The sequence below is a fragment of the Cnephaeus nilssonii genome (genome assembly GCF_951640355.1).
Source record: "Cnephaeus nilssonii genome assembly, chromosome: 6".
NCBI lineage: Eukaryota > Metazoa > Chordata > Mammalia > Chiroptera > Vespertilionidae > Cnephaeus > Cnephaeus nilssonii.
Genome location: NC_137077.1, coordinates 3,711,785 through 3,731,305, shown reverse-complemented (window position 1 = coordinate 3,731,305; position 19,521 = coordinate 3,711,785). Strand labels below are relative to the sequence as shown.

Genomic DNA, 19,521 nt, shown 5'->3' with positions numbered 1-19,521 from the left:
GTGCCGGCGCGGGTGCCGTGGGCGGGGGAGGGGCTCTCGGCGGGGCCGGCGGGTCACGTGGTGCGGGTGGCAGCAGCGGCGGCGGCGGCGGCGGCATCGGTGCGCGCGGGCAGGGGCAGCGCGGCGCCGAGCGAGCGGAGCGAGGTCCCGGGCGGGCGGGCGCGGCGGCACGGGGCGCAGGGGCAGCGCGGCCGGGCGCGGGCCGGGCGGGTGGGCAGAGCGCGCGGAGGGGCGAGGCCCGGCTGCAGGGGCGGCTCGGCCCGGGAGGAGCCCGCGCCCCGCTCAGCCTTGCAGCCCCGCGCCCTGAGCATCTCCCGGGAGGAACGGAGACAAAGGAGGATTCATGTCCAAAGGTAGGGCCTCTGGCCCGGCCACCGGCGCCCGCCGGGAAGAGGTTACGGCCCCCAAAAGCCCGGCTGGAGGTGCTACCAGGGGGAGGGGGGCTGCGCCGAGGAGCCCACGCGCGGTGACATATGCACGGGCACACGCACACACGGTGCACACACCCCGAGATAGACATTCCCGGAGAAATCCACCCACGGGAACGCGGGAGGCGCCGAGACCCTCCGACACACAAGTGGGGACCCAGATGCGCACAGCACGCCCCGCACTGGAGCACACCAAGACCCGCACACACATGCACGCCACGCACAGGTATCAGGCCACCTGCACCAGATGCAGACCTGTGCGCTCACGCATAGACGGACCCTTCCCCCACACACCGCGGGCACCAGCTGGTGGTCTCCCGGGGAACTCGCTGGCCTCCGGAGAGCTGGGATGGGGGAAGGGGGGACCCAGGGCCCTTCGCTCCTGCGAATAGGAAAGGACTACGATAGCTTTTGTGATTCTTTTTCCGAGAGTGGGGGCTGGAGATGGGGAGGACTGGAATTGGCCTCTGCGGATGCGGGTGCGGGTGCGGGTGAGGTCTGGGGAAGATCTTAAGCTCAGGAAGGAAGGAAGAGCCTCCCTCCCCCCCACCCCACGAAGCGGAGGAGGCAGGTGCTCTTCCGGAAGGTCTCCTCCCCCTGCTGCCACCTTCCCAATTGAGGGGTGGGGTCCCCGTGCCAGACAAAGACAAAGCCACTCATTTGCCTGTAACCGAAAGCACCAGGTGCGCGCTGGGCAGGTGACGGAGGTGCTGTTTCTGTGGGGGACTCAGAACTGAGTCAGGTGGACAACGCCTCTCCCGCGAGCGAGCGCGGATGGGGCAGGTGGCTCCTGGCAGGGGGTGCCGCAGGCAGATTCTCCTCCTCCGGGGCCCCTGGGACAGCTGGGAGCCTAGGAGGGGCTCCAAGAACCACGGAGGCAGGGTGGCCTGCTTGAGGTATGTCCTGCCGTGACCCCGGCCTGAGCTCCTCTCACCCTGTTGTGGGGGAGGAAGCAGGTCTTGTACAGAGTCTACCCCTGGCCTATGACCCCCACACAGAGCCGGTTGCTGGCTGGGCGTCACCTGCTCCGCTGGAGGAGCTTCTGAGGGAGGAGAAAAGTGACACCTGACTCGCAGTGAGGCACTCATTCATTCATCCATCATTCATTCATTCATTCATTCATTGCTGAGGACCTGTGTTATGCTAGGGACATTGGGGCACAGCGATCAGTATTTGTCCTGCACCCCGGAGGTCTTTGTGTACTTGTCAGGTACTCTCAGCAGAGAGTGGGCCCTCGGGGGCAATGACCTTGTCTGGGGTCCCAAAGTGTCCTTGACATTTAGTCTAGGGCTCGGCTGGAGTAGGCTCCCATCTGACAGCATGGGAAACGGCCTGGCAGGGATGGCTGGAATGCGTGATGCATGAACGAGTGGATGAGATGAGTACCGATGGGCTGAGGCAGCACAGAAGGGCGTCTGTACCCGGCGGGGGAGCAGCGGCGCTCCCGAGGGGTAGCCCTTGAGCTGACGGGGAAAGAGCAGGAATCGGCCAGCGGCTCAGTGGGCAGGTCCTTCAGCAAAGGCTGTGACACAGTGATGGCCCGGCCTTCCCAGTACTCATGGCTGGTGGTGGTTAGCATGTAACTGATGTGTAACTGGCATGTGTTGGGGGGACTTGCCAGCAGGTGCTCTTTACAGTGACACAGTAGGTGTTGATGGGTACTTGCTGGGAGAAGGAAGGGGATGTCTGCTCACGTGCGGGCCCTGCAGCAGCCCCGCCGCAGCCCCGAGGAGTTGCTGGGAATCTGGTCGGCGGGCCCCTCATTGCAGCCAGGGTCTGTCTTCGGAGAATGCCCTTTTAGGAAGGTGCATTGACGGGCCAGGGCTAAGCAGGCCACGGTGAGGACACCCACTTTATAAGGACACTTAGAAAAACTCCCATAAATAAGTGCAAGACTCACTTTCCGGGGTGTGAAATGGGCTGCTCCCCCCGATCTCTCACAGCACAGGCAGTGGAGACCAGACGGGCTCAGCTGAGAGGCACAAGGGAGTGGAAAGGGCTGCGTGTGAGCAGCCGGGCAGGAAAAGTGGGCCTTGGCCCCAGCGCAGGGGTGCTGACTGGGAGCCACGTGTGGAGACTGGGGCACAGGCCGGGCCTGAGAGTCAGCTGCTGCGGGGCTGAGCCAATCTCTTGGCCAGCCGCCTGGCGAGCACCAGCTTCCTGGGAAGCAGGAGGGAGCCCAGCCAGGCCCTGGGGAGGCCCCGGAGCTTTGTCAGAGTCGGCTGTGTCTGAGAGTGACAAGGAAAGAACATTTTCCCATTGGGAGAGAGTCTTGCCAGGACCCAGGGAAGGACCAGGTGGTGGGGGATGAGAACAGACTCCTGGCTGGGTGTGGGGTACAGGAGGGCAGAGCTCCCATCCTCTTGCCCCCTGGCCCACCGGCTGTTCCATCAGCCCCCCTCCCCGGAAGCCTGAGCCTGCGGGGCGGAACCATCGGATTCTAGAATGGCAAACCGGAAGGGGTGCTGGAGGGAGCGTAGCGTCCAGTTAGCATCTGGAGACCTCCCTTGGACACGTGCTTTCACACGCACCACTTCACCGCCCCTCTGACAAGCCAGTGAACTTGAAAGTGGGAGGGGCAAGAGTGGCTGGAACTGGGAGGCGCTGTGTGGGTGCTTCCAGGCATCATAGCTCATGTAATGCTCACCACAGCCTTAACCATGACCCTGAGCACTTTACAGACCAGGACGTGGGCTCCTGGGGCAGGTCCCTCGCCCGAGCCCACAGAGCTGGCGAGTAGCCGAGCCAAGCTCTTCCCGCGTCACCACACACACCCCATCTTCTGGATGGGGAAATGGGGCTCCTGTCCGAAACCTCGCCTGGTGGACAGTGGCCCGATGGGGAAACGCCCAGGACCTGCCAGCCCCAGCGGGACGGGCGCCTCTCCCCACTGGAGCAGGGCCGTCCTCAGCGCCCCCTCTCCTCTGCCACCCGCCATCCCAAGAACACACTGCGCCACCTCAGGCAAGTGACTGCCCCTCCCTGGGTCTCCTCCTCTCCCTGCTGGTCAAAAGGGGAGACCTATTCTTCCCACAGATTCAAAACTCCAGGGAGGAGGGTGCCTGGGGCTCCTCAGGGCACAGACACCCTGATTTGCAGCGGTGCCCATGGAACAGAGGGCACGAGGCTGGGAGACAGGACTGACGCTCACTCTGCGGGGGCTGGCGCTGTTTGCTTCTAAAGGCCAAAGCAGCTGCGGTCCGTGGCAGGTGTCAGTTAAGTGAGGTCCAGCGTCCTAACTGGTCTTGGCTCTTTATTTGGGGAGGCAGGACTCAGGCTGGAACAACCCCAGACGTCTCTTAGACCAGGCGCTCTCCCCTCGGGCCACGCTGCCCCCGGGGACACTCGGCCGTGTCTAAATGGACCCTGGTTGTCACTCCTGGGGGGCTGTTCCATGTAGTAGAGGCCAGGGATGCCACTGAACATCCTACAAGGCGCAGGACAGCCTCCCCCCCAATAATCATTCTGCCCCAAATGGTCAGTGGTGCCAGGAGGACAGACCCCTGGGTCAGACCCCCAGAGGTGGTGCTTTGGGGCGCGAGTGCGCTGGAGGCGGCCCCAGCAGCCGGAGAAGGGGTCTGGTCCAGACTCCCCACCTGACTCGCTCTGTGCCCTTAAGCAAGTCCTTTCCTCCAGGCCTCAGTTTCCTCGTCTGTGAAATGAGGGACCCGCAGCGGACGACATCTAAGGCCCCTTCCAGTGCCCGCTCCGTGTGACGCGTATCGGTGAACAGCACTGCGGCTTCCGTGTGGCCTCCGCGGCCCACGCTCCCGCCTTGGCTTTGCAGGGCTCCCGGAGACCAGGACGGACGCAGCCATGTCAGAGCTGGTGCCCGAGCCCAGGCCTAAGCCGGCGGTGCCCATGAAGCCCGTCAGCATCAACGCCAACCTGCTGGGCTACATCGGCATCGACACCATCATCGAGCAGATGCGGAAGAAGACCATGAAGACCGGGTTCGACTTCAACATCATGGTCGTCGGTATGGAAGGCCGCGGGGGGCCCCGGAGGCCCGGGTGGGGGTAGCACGGAGGATCCCGTTTCTGTCCCGGGGATGACCTCGGCCCTGGCTTCTTTAGGATGAGCTCCTTCTTGGAGGGAAGATTTCACTGCTGATCACAGAGGCCTGACCCCCTCCTCCCCTTCAGGCTCGCTGACCGGGGCGGGGAGCTGTGGGGGGTGGTCAGCCGGGCCCATCACCAGCTGGTGGACATCGGCAGCCGTTAGCCATGGTCAGCCTGCTTCCAGGGGTGTGCACGGGGGCTCATCAGTGTCCTCCCCCACCTTCGAGAGCCGGGGGAGGATCAGATGGAGAGTGGTCTCATTCCTGACCTTTAGTCGTGCTTTAAAGCTGAGGGGCACTGAGCGGTCGCTAAGTAGTGTCACCAGGTCACAGGGCGATCTCAGGGAGGTACTCAGTCAGTTGCTGGGCTTCATCCTTCTTCCTTTGTGTCCTGGTCCAATCGATCAAGTCCTGTGGGTTTTACTTGTAGCTCTCTCTCAAGTCTGTCTACTTCTCCCCATCGCCACTGCTGCCGCCCTGGCCGAGCCAGCCTCTCACCTGGCCCGCCACGGCCACCTGACTCAGTGCTGCTCAGAGCGGTTGCTAGTATGGCCCCGATGTGTGCTGGGCCAGAGTGCAAACATCTGGAAAACCGTGCTAATGTCAACACCGGCTAAACTGAACAGGGTACTTAGCGACATAGTTGACGTACTTTCTGGTGCAAACTTCTTCTCTCAAGAACCAGTAACAGCTGGTTCATGGACCCTGGCTGCAAGCCACACTTTGAGGGGCATTCACCCCCTCCTGTCTCCCTTCCTGTTCAATCCATCGTCCACCAGTATCCGAATAATTTTTCCAACTGTGAGACTCACCAAGCCACCCATCAGCATGGTAAGTGTAAGGGTTTGAACTGCGAGGCTGGCCTGATACTGCCTCTCCACACTTCTCTTACCACCTCCATGTAGCATTCTACTCACAAGGGACAGTTCTCCGGGATGTTCTTGCCATACTCTTTCCTACCTCTGAGCCTTTGCACATGCTGTTCCCTCTGTCTAGAAACCCCTTCCAGCTTCTCATGGGTCATTCAGAGTCACTCTTCAGCTTTCGGCTTAGTCATCGCTTCTTCCTGGAAGTCCTCCTGGATCGCAGAGAGACTGGATTAGATTCCCTTCCATTTGCTGTTGTAACACCCTATGGTTATCTCGTGCGTAGTAGTCCTGGCAACATATTGTAATTGTCTGCGTATGTTTTGGTCTCTCTCACGCTAAGTGGGTCCACTCTGTCTCCAACTCTAGCACAGCCCTCGGCACACAGGAATACCTAGTGAACAAACGACCTTAGAGAACGTCCGGGCGTGAATGGCAAGTGCAAGACGTGTGGGCCAGCTCGGTCCCCAGCAGCGCCATGGCAGACACTGCTGCTGAGTCCTGGCGTGTGTGCAGGCTGAGCCCAGGTGTAGCCTCTTTAACATACGGGTCTTGGTGGCTACCACCAGCCGATCAGCTGGAATGAGAAATGCAGCTTACTGGTATTGGCCATCCCTGGTCTCCTTCAGTCCCTTCCCTCCCATCACGTTATCAGTAAGGAAACTAGAGGGGCAAACACGGCCGTCCCTAGGCGCCCAGGAAACAGAACAGCTGGGTCTGGAACTCAGGCTCTTGCCCCTGATCTCGCACAGGAACGTCGACTCCTGTCCGCCTGACTCTTCCGGAAGCCGGTTAAGATGCCGGTTCTGAAAATGCCAGGGCTGGGGGGCCTGGGCTCCTGCGTTTCCTCCCAGCGTCCAGGCGGTGCTGCGGCCACTCATGGGGGCAGGGCTTGCTGTGATCCTTGTGCGCGTTAGGATTTGAGAAGCACTGCTCGGACCAGGCACTTAAAAGGTTTCAAGTGCCTTTTGGTTGTGGAGCGCCTTTTCATTTGCACCCCGGAACGAAACCTGTAGACCTGTGCGTGTAAACGGGCAAAGGGGCGCCAGTGGGAAGGAGCGGAGGTGAGGGGCGGGCCCTGCCCCTGCCCACCCAGCTTCTTCCTCCTCTGGCAGGGCCCTCTCGGGCACTTATCTCCATGAGATGCTAACCCTGCGCCAGGGTGAAGGGTGGCTATGGGCCAGGAGGCCCTGTCTTGCGTTTATGAGTTAGGCCGCCTTGCACATCTGTTACGTTAGGTGGGGCTCAATCTCTCCAGCACCCCTTCGGCGGGGATTGAAGGCGGCTCTGTTGTGGGATTCGCGGGGCTGAAGGAAGGCCGGGTGTGCAAGTGCGCACACACTGAGGCTGTATCGGTGCCAAGCAATTCCGCCATGACTTTTTGTATTAGTGAAGACGAGAAACTTAAGCAAAAACACACACAAGTGCAGAGGTGGGCCCATTTTCTGACGGTCCTGGGGCTCCAGGAAGGAGCGTGTGGGCTCCAACAGGTTAGCCCCAGTCCTTCTCTGCACACGGGAAACCATCCCCCCCAGTCTGCAATCCCCGCTCAGCCCCTCCTTCCCCGTCAAACAGGGCGTGGCCAGCTCCAGAACTCTGCAAACTCCTGGGAGAGAGAATGGGGCTCCGGACGCGGCCATGGGGGGCCCTGCCTTCTCACCCCCCTGTCTTGCTCAGGTCAGAGTGGACTGGGCAAGTCAACGCTGGTCAACACGCTCTTCAAATCCCAAGTGAGTCGCAAGTCCTCCAGCTGGAGCCGCGAGGAGAAGATCCCCAAGACCGTGGAGATCAAGGCTGTTGGGCACGGTGAGGGCCGGTGGGGACCCCTGGGCATTGGCCAGAGGGGCCTCTGGCAGGAAGGCGGGAGAATGGGGCTTCGTGGGGAGTGAGGCAAACGAAGGCAACCTGGATACAGAATAGAATTAAGCCCTAAACTCTATGGAGCCAACTCCTCAGACTGCAAGGCCAGGGCGGGGAGGAGGAGGGATTAGAAAGGGGAGTAGTGGGGCTCAGGCTGGACCCTAAGGCCGGCGTGGGATGTGGACAGGCAGAAGGAAGTAGGGAGGGATTCCAGGTGCAGGGAACAGCATGAACGAAGGCGTGGAGGTGAGGAAGTCGCCGAACTTGACTCTTCCAATGGTTGGTCATAAGAAGGAAGGAGCCCGGTCTCCCTGGCTGGGGTCTCCCTGGCTGGGGGGCGGCAGGGCTCCTGCCCCAGCTGGAGGAGTCACCCCCTGGTGCCTTTTCTGCTCGCCCCCCAGTGATAGAGGAAGGCGGTGTCAAAATGAAGCTGACCGTCATCGACACGCCTGGCTTTGGAGACCAGATCAACAATGAAAACTGGTAGGTGTCTGCCTGTGCGCTCTCTGCCCTAAGGACCACAGGGCGCCGCTGGATGCGGTGCAGGCGCATCCACCTTGAGAACCATCTGCGCCCGCCTTCCACGCTGAGGGCTCCGTGTCTCCCTGGAGGATGGGAGAGGGGGTTGAAAGGAGGCGAGGGCAGAGGTCCGGAGGGGGGCTGGGCGACGGGGTGGAGGGGACAGAGCAGAGGGAATTTTGGCGGAGGGATGGCCTGGAGGTGGCGGTGGGGCGGGCAGACGGAACAAGGGGACGGGGCGCAAACCCAGGCTGTGCTGGGGCTGCTTGGCCTGGACAGGGGATGGTGAGTGAGAAGCAGGAGGGAGGGGAGTGGCCATGAGGAGAGAGCCTCTGGGATCCACAGAGCAAAGCTGCAGTCCGCGAGCCACCAAGAAGGGGTGAGGGCGCTGCCCGGATGCAGATGGAAGGTTCCAGGCAGAAGTTTGCTTTCAGATAGGGACGGAGACCACGTGCTCCTGCAGGGAGCCGGGCCCTGCCGCTGACAGGCAGGGCCCCCGAACAAGGCAGCTTAGAACAACCTTAGAGAAGTGACGGGTGCCCTCTGCTCTGGTTCACGCATGCTCCTTGATGCAGAGAAGTAATCATGACAGTGGCCGTGGTCATGACAGTGAGTCGTCGCCGTGACTGAGTACTTCTGCGTGCCACGGCTACGTTCCCCACTGCACACCCTTTCTTTCTGAGCCTGCCTGCACCCCGCCGGTCACTCGTGAGAAATACGCAGGAGAAAGCAGCCCCAGAAAGGGCCAGACCCCCCTCCAGAGCCCCCCGGCTGAGAAGGAAGGGAGCTGGGGACGGGGTGTGGTGCTTTCTGGGGTGCGGCGGGGTCTGCAGGCTCCACAGCTGGGGAGAGGGCCAGGTCCCCGTGGGAGCGCCAGCCTTGCTAAGAAGGGAAGCCATGGGGGGCCGCAGGAGAATGGTCAGCGGGCACTCCAGCCCCCAGGGGAAGTAGGAAACGCGACGGGTGAGGGCCCATGCCCACGATGAGCTCCTTCTGGGACGTGCATCTGCCGCTTCCACCCCGCAGCTGGGAGCCCATTGAGAAGTACATCAACGAGCAGTACGAGAAGTTCCTGAAGGAGGAGGTGAACATCGCCAGGAAGAAGCGCATCCCGGACACTCGTGTCCACTGCTGCCTCTACTTCATCTCCCCCACGGGACACTCGTATGTACCTGCCCCACCCCCACCGCGGGGCCCGGCTCTGCTTGGCACCCGCACCCTCTGTGCCTGTTCTGTAATCGATAATCAATACCTGGACTCAGCTGGGGAGGGCCAGATGGGCCCCATAGAGTCATGGCCCCGTGATTCCCCACACGTTCCCCACGCACGTTTGGCTTCCTTGCCGGGAGAGTAAAGCTGGCCAGCACCAGCCCCCACGCTGCCCACTGGCATTCTGGCACCGTGGCACGATTGTGCCTGTGGAGAGAAGTTGGTATATGTGAGCAGATGGCTCCTGTGTGTGTGTGTGTGTGTGTGTGTGTGTGTGTGTGTGGTTGTTGTTGTTAATCCTCACCCGAGGATATTTTCCCATTGATTTTTAGAGAGAGTGGGAGAGAGGGAGGGGATCAGAGAGAGAGAAAGAGAGAGAGAGAGAGAGAGATATTTTTGAAACATCAATGTGAAAGGAAAACATCAATTGGTTGCCTCCTGCACATGCCCCCAACCAGGCCGGGGTTTGAAACTGCAACCTGGGCCCTAGCTGGTTGGGCTCAGTGGATAGAGCATCAGCCTGTGGGTCCTGGGTTTGATTCCAGTCAAGGGCACATGCCCAGGTTGCAGGCTCGATCCCCAGTGTGGGGCGTGCAGGAGGCAGCTGATCCATGATTCTCTCTCATCATTGATGTTTCTATCTTTCTCTCCTTCTCCCTTCCTCTCTGAAATCAATAAAAACATATTTTAAAAAAGAAAAAGAAACAAAACAAAAAAAGAAAGAAAGGAAGAAACTGCAACCTAGGGAGGTGCCCTTGGCTGGGAATCGAACCTGAGACCCTTCGGTGCACGGGCTGATGCTCTAACCGCTAAGCACACTGGCCAGGGCAGAGGGCTCCTTATTCATTCAGTAGATGCCTGCTTTGCACTAGGCTGGGGTGGGGGCAGCTAGAACGGTGAAGTGGGGGTGGGGCAGGGCTACTGGATTGGGGCTGGTGTTTTGGGTGGGGCGTGGGATCCAGATGTAGGCATTTGGAGGGTGTCTAGAAATGAGGCTGGCAACAAGCAGGGCATGCTGGGAACTCTGGCTGTGCGTAGCAGGTGGGGCTGCCTGGAAGGGAGAGGCCGGCAGAGGATGGAGGACCCACGTGGGCAAGCAGACAACCTTCCTGTTGGGGGAGGTCTCATAACATTACTAAGCCCAGCCGCTGGGCCAGAGTTCATTCTGGAGAGGTTGGCCCCAGCAAGGCAGGCCCCAAATTTTGGAGGAACAGGTTAATCAGCGGGTTCCATGATGGGGCCCAGGAATTCAATAAAGTGGTTAGCTTTATCTCTCCCTGGAACCTGGGCTCAGGGTGCAAGGCAGCAGACAGCCTGACTTAGTAAGCCCCCTGGACTAAAAACTGGGGCCAGATGGGGGCCCTGGGGTCTGGGGGGAGCTGGGTCCTTAGCCAGGGGAGGGGCAGGGCCCCGTTGACCGCCCGCAGGACAAAGTGGGGCTGAGAGGAGGCCTGTAGGAACAAGATACACACAAATAACCATGACACAGGCCCTGCGGGTGGGGTGACTCCATAGCTGTTCCAGCTCAGAGAAGATGCCATGAGGGTGGTCTGAGGGGGCTTTGGGAGGGGCAGGACTCGAAGAGCAGGGCAGACGGTGGACCGTGTGTGGGCGGAGTCAGGGCTTGCTCTGTAGATGGTGAGACAGTGGTTGTGTGTGGGGAGAGAGAGCACCGTCTTGGCCTCAGCCAGGTTCCTAGTCCTCCTGTCCTGTGGCTGCGTGGGGGAGGGCCAGGTGGCCTGACACTCCCCCTTCCCTGGCCCCAGCTTGCGACCGCTTGACCTGGAGTTCATGAAACACCTCAGCAAAGTGGTGAACATCATCCCCGTCATAGCCAAGGCTGACACCATGACGCTGGAGGAGAAGTCCGAGTTCAAGCAGAGGGTGAGATGGCCCCTCCTCCCCCCTCCCCCGCCCCAGCCTTTCCCTCCTCCGGGCCAAGCCTCTCCTCTCCTCCACTATTACATCCCCTCCCCCCACTTCCACCCAGCTCCTACTGAATCTTGGAAGAGACTGGACAGACAGTGTCTGGGGACCACGGTGAAGAGAAGTTAGTGCATCTTCTGGCTGCCTCGTCCCCACCCTCCAACTTACCCCTAAAGACCACTGAATACATAACTCACACGAACCTGAGAAACCACTCCTCATGTTAGGTGCTTGAAGGACTGGAGTGATCAATAAGGCTCTCTAGTCCTTATGGTGTCTTCTATAAACTCCTATGCGCGAAGCATCCAGGTGGGGATGGGGATGGGGGTGGGGGAGGTGAGAGAAGTATAGACAGTTGCTGCCTCCAAGTAGACCACCGAAGAGGTCCTGGATAGCTTCCTGGGGGCAAACAGAGAGGCTTGGGGCGGGGACTCCCTTCCTCCCTGCAAACAGGAATAGGACACGTAGTGGCATGAGCGCTGCCCTGTGAAATCTGTACTCAGCGGTGATGCTTATCAAAATCCGAACCTCACAGACCCTGAGATGAACAAGCTGCACCCCCAGACTATTCCTCATCTCAGGCAGAGCTCCGGTAATTGTACGCCTGGGGTTCACACCTGTTCAGGATCTTCCTGCTGCCCAGGCCTCCGAGTCCAGAGACGTGTGGATTCTCAAGGCTGCGTTCATCCCTCTGACTTCAGTGTGTGTGCGCACATGCACACGCACACACACATACACACGCACGCACACGCAAACACACACACACCCTCCCATTATCCTGGCACTTGGCTACCTTGCTTCTCTTCTTCACCTCTAGGTTCGCAAGGAGCTTGAAGTACATGGCATTGAATTCTACCCACAGAAGGAATTTGATGAAGATTTGGAGGACAAGACGGAGAATGACAAAATCCGGGTGGGTGCCTGGGGCCCCGCTCCCATAGATGCCCCTGGGTGCCTGTGGGATGTGTATCACATGCTGCCTCTGGCTTCCCACCTACTTTCCCTCCCATTCTCCCTACCTCACCCTGCCTGACCCCAACCAGCAGTGACAGGGAGAGGATGAGGACTAGGGCCTCGGCCAGGACGGCGCGCCCTGCACCCAGAGCCGCTGTTCCCGTCATCCCCCACCACACAGCAGCCCCTCCCTCCCACGGGGCTCAGCAAAACAGAGCCCTGCCTCAGTTTCCCCCTCTACAAAATGCAGAGGTCAGACCAAGTGAGTGGCTTATAGGTGTGTGTTTTTTTTTCTCTTGAAAGAACCCTTTAAAGAAATTAAATGCCAGACAGAACTCCAATATACAAACACAAAACCAGAGCTGCTTTGGCTAAGTGATGCAGGCACAGAGCCTTCTCAGCAGGCCCCGAGGTGTCTCCTGGGAAGCCTAGGGCTTCAGGGCACCTGCTTATAAGCCACCAGCCTGTGTGATTTCTAAGGTCTCTCAGTTCGAACCCTCTGCAACCTGGGGCTCTGCCTCGGAGTCCTGGGGTCTAGTCTGGCCTTTTCTGCTAACCCACTGTCACCCGGGACAAACCACTGACGTGCGTTGGTCTTGGGTCTCCTCCTCTGGCAGGTGTGGGCAAGCTACTAAAATGCCCTTATCTGACGCAGAGGAGACAGGCAGTTGGTCAGTTAATTGATGAAATCATTTAAAAGATGCACACAAATCATGTTTTTAAATAGTTATTTTACTAAATTACTAAGTAAACATTCTCCTCTTCTTGGAGACTAAGTTTACTCCCCATGCAGAAGCAACTCACCTTTACCTAATTTTTCTGAAACATTCAACTTAATTTTCAGAGAAACAGTTCTCTACACACATAGACCCTCAGCTTCTATAATAGTTAATTTATCCAATCATGACAGCGAGCACACATCAGGCATATGCATGTGGGAACAAACAGCTGCATCTGGGGAGCATGCAACCCACGTGGCAGAGCAGAGTGGCCTCCACACCAGAAAGTGGCCTCCCGGCTGACGTGGGCCTCTGCCCGTAGGTTTCATGGGAGACCGTGTGAAAGCATGTTCCTCTGGCTGTCCGCTGGGTGGCTGTCCATCCTAGCTAGCTCACAGGGTTGTTCCAGATCAAACCAAACGTGGACAGCGCTCTGAAAAGTCCCAAGCATTCTCCTGTTGAAGGAAAGCGATTACTGAGGCTGACCAGTGAGGCTGGGTGCAGTCCGGGTTGGATCCAGGACTTGAGACTCCCAGCCCAGTGACCTTTAAAAAAAAAAAATGATTGATTTCAGAGAGGAAGGGAGAGGGGAGATAGAAACGTCAATGATGAGGGAGAATCCCCTACTGGGGATCGAGCCCGCAACCCAGGCATGTTCCCTGCCCAGGAATCAAACCCTGACCTCCTGGTTCCTAAGTCGATGCTCAACCACTGAGCCACACTGGCTGGGCTCCAGTGCTCTTTTGAAATGACAAGAGCCTTGCCCTTGCCATCAGTGGGGTCACTGAATGAACCTCAGAAGTGTGCAGTTCAAGGTTGGGGGCCGGATGCCATCCTGCCCTCGGAGGCCCAGATGGCAGAGGACGACGGGCGCGTGTGTCTGGTTTGTCAGCAGGAGAGCATGCCCTTTGCCGTGGTGGGAAGTGACAAGGAATATCAAGTGAACGGCAAGCGGGTCCTCGGCAGGAAAACGCCCTGGGGGATCATTGAAGGTAATCCAATGCACCTTTTTGAAGAACCGGCTGCTGGCCAGTTATGCTTATTTATTATGCATGTCTAGGTCAAGGCACTGTGCTAGGACGTAAGACAGAAAGAGTGCCAGGCAGACCCTGCGGTAAGGAGCTTACAGTCTAATTGAGAAACGAGACTCCCAAGGCAGGAAGCAATAAGACTGATTTAGCACCTGTCTGGGAGGCACCGACTCACATGTCAAAGGTCTTCAGACCGTGGGGAGATGAATAAGGACTGGAAACACCAGAGAAAGGCTTTCGCATGAAAGCTGATGTGACCTGACAAATTGCTGAAGGGTTGTGCAGATGTTGCCATTTTCGTTTTATTAGGAGTGGATGTGACCTTGAGAAGGTCGTAACGATTCTGAAAGTTTTCAAAGAATTGCTTCAGTGATCTCATTCAATATGATAATCCTCTAGGGCAGTGGTTCTCAACCTTTCTGATGCCGCGATCCTTTAATACAGTTCCTCATGTTGTGGTGACCCCCAACCATAAAATTATTTTCGTTGCTACTTCATAACCGTAATTTTGCTACTGTTATGAATTGTAATGTAAATATCTGTGTTTTCTGATGGTCTTAGGCGACCCTGCTAGCGGTTCTCAACCTGTGGGTCGCGACAGTAGCAAAATTACAGTTATGAAGTAGCAACGAAAATAAGTTTATGGTTGGGGGTCACCACAACATGAGGAATTGTATTAAAGGGTCGCGGCATCAGAAAGGTTGAGAACCACTGTGTCTAGTGCATAGGCGATGCTCCAACCAACTGAGCCACATCAGCAAGGGCAGGGTAGGTGTCTTAATCCTCTTCTGCTCCCACACTCGTTGGCAAGTGATTTGCAAATAGTAGGCACTCAATTTATGTTGAATTAGGTTTATCATGTAGCGCATGACCTTTTTTAAGATGGCTCGGTTGTTATTTTCTATGTGTCACTGTCTTCCAGTCTGATTATAAGCTCCTTAAGGATAGGAACAGTGTCTTAGACCTTGGGCAGCTTTCTGAGGCTCCCTGTGTATTTGCTTCCTTTTCTATAAAATGGGGCATGTAATAGTCTCTGCCACTGTTATTCCACAGAGTCCAGAACAGTATTGGGCCATTGTAGCTGCTTAATAAATGTTTGTTCCGTGAATGAAATCGAGTGCACTGAAGGGCCAAGATAGGCCGACCTCTGACGGCCAGTCACTGTCCGTGGCTCTCTCTTAACTGCCTCCATGTCCTGAACAGAAGCGCACCTGCTGGGTTGCTGCGTCAGGGAAATGACCACCTGTTTTGCTTTGTTTCATTTTGTTCTGTTCACAGTGGAAAACCTCCACCACTGTGAGTTTGCCCTGCTTCGAGACTTTGTCATCAGGTAAGATGAACCCCTGCCCTCGAGGGCAGGTTTCATGATTTGGGGTCAGGAGGCCATCTGTTCAGACCCAGGGCCTCAGTCTCCAGGTCTCTCTGACGCGCCGTCTGCCCCGGTTCCAGGCCCCCTCCTGAAGCACAAGGGGCGGAAGAGGCAGCGCTGGCTCTCCGAGTCAGTCCCAGTGGGTCCAGGCCTTGGAAGGGAAGTGTTAACCCTGGATGGGCATCACCTCCTCCTCCTCCCACCCCTAATCGCATCCCTCTCTCTCCTCACCTGTGTCCCTCAGGACTCACCTCCAGGACCTCAAGGAAGTGACACACAACATCCACTATGAGACCTACAGGGCCAAGCGGCTCAATGACAACGGAGGCCTCCCTCCGGTGAGCGTGGACACAGAGGGAAGCCACGACAGTAACCCATGACGACCCTTTCTCTACATCATCACACATCCCCACTTCTCCACACACACATCCCAGTACCACCACCAACCACCTTCTTCCTTTCTACTCTGTCCCACAGGCCTGTCTGGTATTCGTGGAGCATTTTGTCTACAGCATGTGTGCGCTTGTGTGTGTGTTTCTCTGTGTGTGTGTGTGTGTGTGTGTGTGTGTGTGTGAGAGAGAGAGAGAGAGAGAGAGAGAGAGAGTGGGAGTGTGTGTGTGCCTGTTCAGGGGTGAGGTATTTTCACTGCCCTCCCTGGAAAGTCCCTTGTAAGTTTGGTTTCTCCATGGCTGTCCATTATCTGTCTCCTTTCCTTGTGTCCCAGAACCAAGCCGTGTGCCTCACTCAAGAGGTCTGGGGAGGTTTCACTTAAAAATGAGGGTGCAGGTGAGCCACAGGTAACTCTTTCTTATCTCTGAACCTGCCCGCACACTGCGTCTGCGGAGATTCTCCGAGAGGACAGGCAGCAGAGCTAGGCCTGGAGGGGGCGAGGAGTTCGGGCTTACCCCTGCCTGGAGGCCAGGTGGTCTGTGTAAGGCCAGGACTTCCTGGGAAAAAGGAAGGTCAGGGGGCAGCAGAGAAGTAGGCCAAGCTGGGCGCCTGCAAGAATTAGTGCCTGGAAGTGGAGACGAGAACTCCACCCTTAGGTCTGTGTTGCATTCACCGTCCAAGAGCTACTGCCTGTCCCTGTCGCAGCCTGCTGTTTTCCACGTCACACTCGCCTCAGCTCCCACGTTCTCTCTCTCTCTCCCTTTCCCTCATTTCTTCATCCTGCTCCTCCCTCACTTCTTTAATTTCCTTGTAGACTAATCCACTTCAGCTACATTTCTATATTTAGAATTTATGCCCAGTCTACTTCCAAAAATGACTTAGGCCACCTTAAAATAAAATCACAGCTGGAAGCACGGGACAGTACAAACTGGGACTACGAGAGTGAGATCCATAGAGGGGAATGGGAACGCGTTTGTGCAGGCGAGTGCCAAGCCTGACGCTGAGCTTGTGGGCAGCGCGGGCAAAGGGCGAGGCACAGTGAGGTCTGTGCTTTCCAGTGTCTGGTTAAAGAAGCACGCAGCTGGTCAAGTGAGACACTGTTTTTAGGCATTAAGTTCCAGAAGAACTGAGTCTAAAGAAGTATCAAGAACAAAATACTAGTACAATATTTGTCTTTCTTGATAGTTTGGCTTCAGAGACAAATTTAAAATTTTATTTTATTGATTTCAGAGAGAGAGAGGGAGAGGGAGAGAGAGATAGAAACATCAATGAGAGAGAAACATTGATTAGCTGCCTCCTGCACGTCCCCTACTGGGGATCCAGCCTGCAACCTGAGCGTGTCCCCTGACCAGGAATCCAACCGTGACCTCCTGGTGCATGGGACGACGCTCAACCAACTGGGCCACAACAGCCAGCCCAGAGACAAATTTTAAATGACACCTTCTTTCTCTCCATTAGGAATCTTCCTCCTTAAAGCTGGCTTCTCTGTTGCTTCCTTCTTCTCACATGAACTTGACCCCCCTCTTCCCTCCTCTGTTCTCACTTTTGTGCTGAAGCTAATTGCATTTTGGTTTGTCTGTCTTTCTCTGCTGCTTTCCCCTGTTCCCGCTCCTGACACCTGTAGACATTCCCAATGACACCCACAATCATACATTTAGCCTTTTCTTGCCTCTCCCTCCAGCCCTGTATTTATTAATGCGTATACATCCCATTTGTTTTACAAACAAGCTACTCCTCCTTTAGTCAGTGAGGCGGCTAAAATGTGGGGCTGGGGAAACAATATAGCCTTAGGCAAGGGAAATCACCGAGGGACAGTTCACAGTGACCTCACGCAACCTCCTGGTCCATGTCCTGGTCCACCCTAGGTGTTCTGCAGGGCCCCTGCGAACCCCAGCATTTACAGTCCCTTTTCACTCAGGTGCTAGGAAAACACAAAGACTTAAGACCAAGAGTCAGTGCACCAGGTGAAAGAGGTGGGTGATCGATCGCCAATGACCCAAAACCTATGGCCTCAATCTTTTCTGGAGGCTCTTTACAAATCCAGCCCACATCCTCCCTTACCCACAAAGTTATTCCAGTGGAGGCACCTGTCAGGATAAAACAGCAATAGGGTTAGAGCCCAGAGGTTGCTGCATTTCAACTAAAGAGGGATCCCGGGCTTATACAGTGAGCAGTCCTGTGCGGAAATGTGGGACCAGACCCCTAGGCCTATCAGGGAATATCTAAGGGTGGGGGGTGGGCATTGAAGAGGCTGAATAGGAAATGTGGCGTGGTGCCCCTAAACCATGATCTCAGCCTCCCTGGAGAAGCTGTTTTCTATGTCTGGTGTCCACACCCTCAACCGTTCTCAACCCCCTGCAGGGAGAAGGCCTCCTGGGCTCAGTCCTTCCACCCGTGCCAGCCACCCCCTGCCCCACTGCTGAATGAAGGCCATTTCAAGCGCTGCTTCTCCCTCCATTCCTCTCAGCTGTTATTGCTGCAGGGCCATGACCTTTTAAGGGCTGTGTTTGTCCAGCCCACCTCCACAGCCCTTCTCTCTCTCTGGCCCTCAGCAGGTGGGAGGGGCCAGCTGCTTTAGGACAGTCGCCTTCTCCATTTATCCAAACACCCCTCTCCTCCCAGTGGAATGGAGCTCTCGCCAGCACTGCCCTCCTCCATCGTCTGTGTCAGCTGGTCCCAGCCCATCTGTAGGGTGAAAGAACTCATCAAGAGCTTCTTCTGCCCTTGCAAACCCACACCAGCTACTTGTTACCATCTCCAAGGGACATGGCATTGCTCCCTGTCCATCTGCATGAGCTACTCTTGGCTTCCTTAAAGGGTCAAGAAAGCCATTTTCCTGCTTGTCAGATTCATTGATGTCAGCTGTGTGAGCCCTGATGTGGGACAAGGGTGTCTCCTTCATTGCTTAAAACTTATAAGGATGGGTCACTACAGATGTGGGGGAGTAAGGGCTAGGATCTCTCCTTTAAAAATCACCACTTGTGGCTGGCCCAGAGTGTGGTTACACACCCTCCCCACCCCATAATGCAGCCACTTAGGAAGAGTGGTTATCCGAAGAGACATTTCTGGGTTGACTCCCTTATCCTCAACCTTAAAAAACAAACAAACTAAACACAGACAAAAAACTCCAGATCCCCAGAAGATGTGAAGTCTAGGAAGAAAAAAAAGCACCCATCTGTCTACTTAGCAATAAGAAGGATCTCTTCCCACCCACATTGACTATTCCTACCCCCCACCCAGTTAATGTGAGTAATGACTCAGTCTGGCCACAGTTGGTCACTGTAGGCTAGTGGAAAATACCCAATGGAGGGCAAAGGCCCTTATCAGATGCATGAATGTTTGCGAATGTCGGCTGCCACTGCCCCACACACTGTGTCTTTATGGAACCTCTCCCTGCCCACCCCTCCCCATCTCCACCTGGACACAACTTGCTCAAAGGCTGGTGACTTTTGGGCCATTCATCTACAACCAAGTCCTGATGGAGCAAGAGGCCCAAGCCTAGGGGATGCAAGAACGACCCATTTCTTAAATGTTACTGGTCCCAGCCAACCTTTTGGTGACATTATGGTTAAATTTCCCAATGACACTCAAACTGGTTGTGTAAATGTTGCTAGACTTTATGTGTTGTACAACTAAACATTGCTGTTTGAACAATAACTGCCTGGCCTGTGTCTTATTTGTGTTCCTCACGCCTTGGCCAAACAGACATTACATCATCTCACCCATGTGTGGAGGGTGAGACAGGGACTGTCTTAGTAAGAAGTAGCCGCAGAAATTAAAGATAGAAATCATTTTGTCTGGTCAGTTCATCTTTAGTTGGACCCCAGTCATTATTCCCTGGGATTGGGATTTTGTATCCAAAATGAGTGATGAAACTCTCACTCTTGATCTTGAGGGATGCATTGCATAGCCTGCTTCCTTTAATGAAAACAATGTTTGTTTTCATTCAGCTAATTTTTCTAGCTTTTCCCCTCCTTTTTCCGGAAGGCATAAAAACCAAGTCTGTCAAAGGAATGAACCCATCTTGCCTAGAGACTTGCCTACTTTACAATAAATACTTTTAAGAGTTAAGAATTTAAAAAATTAAATTTAAATCACTAGCTTGTCTCTTTTTTGAACTTAAACCCATCCCGCCTCTCTTTGAGGTGTATCCTCTCCTTTGTAACCAGCAAATAGCACAACTCTCACCT

At 56.1% G+C, this 19,521-nt stretch overlaps 1 protein-coding gene across 3 annotated transcripts; it reads left to right on the top strand.

Annotated features, from left to right (window-relative positions):
* Window positions 1-231: 231 nt before the first annotated feature.
* SEPTIN3 (septin 3) lies at window positions 232-18,946 on the top strand. Of its 3 annotated transcripts, none has more exons than XM_079774418.1 (11): window positions 232-353; window positions 4,216-4,407; window positions 7,032-7,160; window positions 7,616-7,697; window positions 8,760-8,897; window positions 10,709-10,826; window positions 11,686-11,781; window positions 13,437-13,533; window positions 14,851-14,902; window positions 15,186-15,279; window positions 17,693-18,946. In XM_079774418.1, exons 1-11 carry the CDS (start codon window positions 344-346, stop codon window positions 17,756-17,758), a joined length of 1,074 nt encoding a protein of 357 aa, XP_079630544.1. In that variant the 5' UTR covers window positions 232-343; the 3' UTR covers window positions 17,759-18,946. The 3 variants fall into 3 exon arrangements, with proteins under 3 accessions (XP_079630544.1, XP_079630543.1, XP_079630545.1); XM_079774417.1 differs by having other exon boundaries at window positions 13,434-13,533; XM_079774419.1 differs by having other exon boundaries at window positions 244-353; window positions 4,065-4,407; window positions 13,434-13,533.
* The last annotated feature ends 575 nt before the right edge of the window (window positions 18,947-19,521 follow it).

Excerpts from the sequence above, each read along its gene's own strand:
- SEPTIN3 (XM_079774417.1), top strand. Across the intron at positions 7,698-8,759 it reads CAGATCAACAATGAAAACTG|CTGGGAGCCCATTGAGAAGT; the intron begins GTAGGTGTCTGC and ends TCCACCCCGCAG. Across the intron at positions 8,898-10,708 it reads ATCTCCCCCACGGGACACTC|CTTGCGACCGCTTGACCTGG; the intron begins GTATGTACCTGC and ends CCCTGGCCCCAG.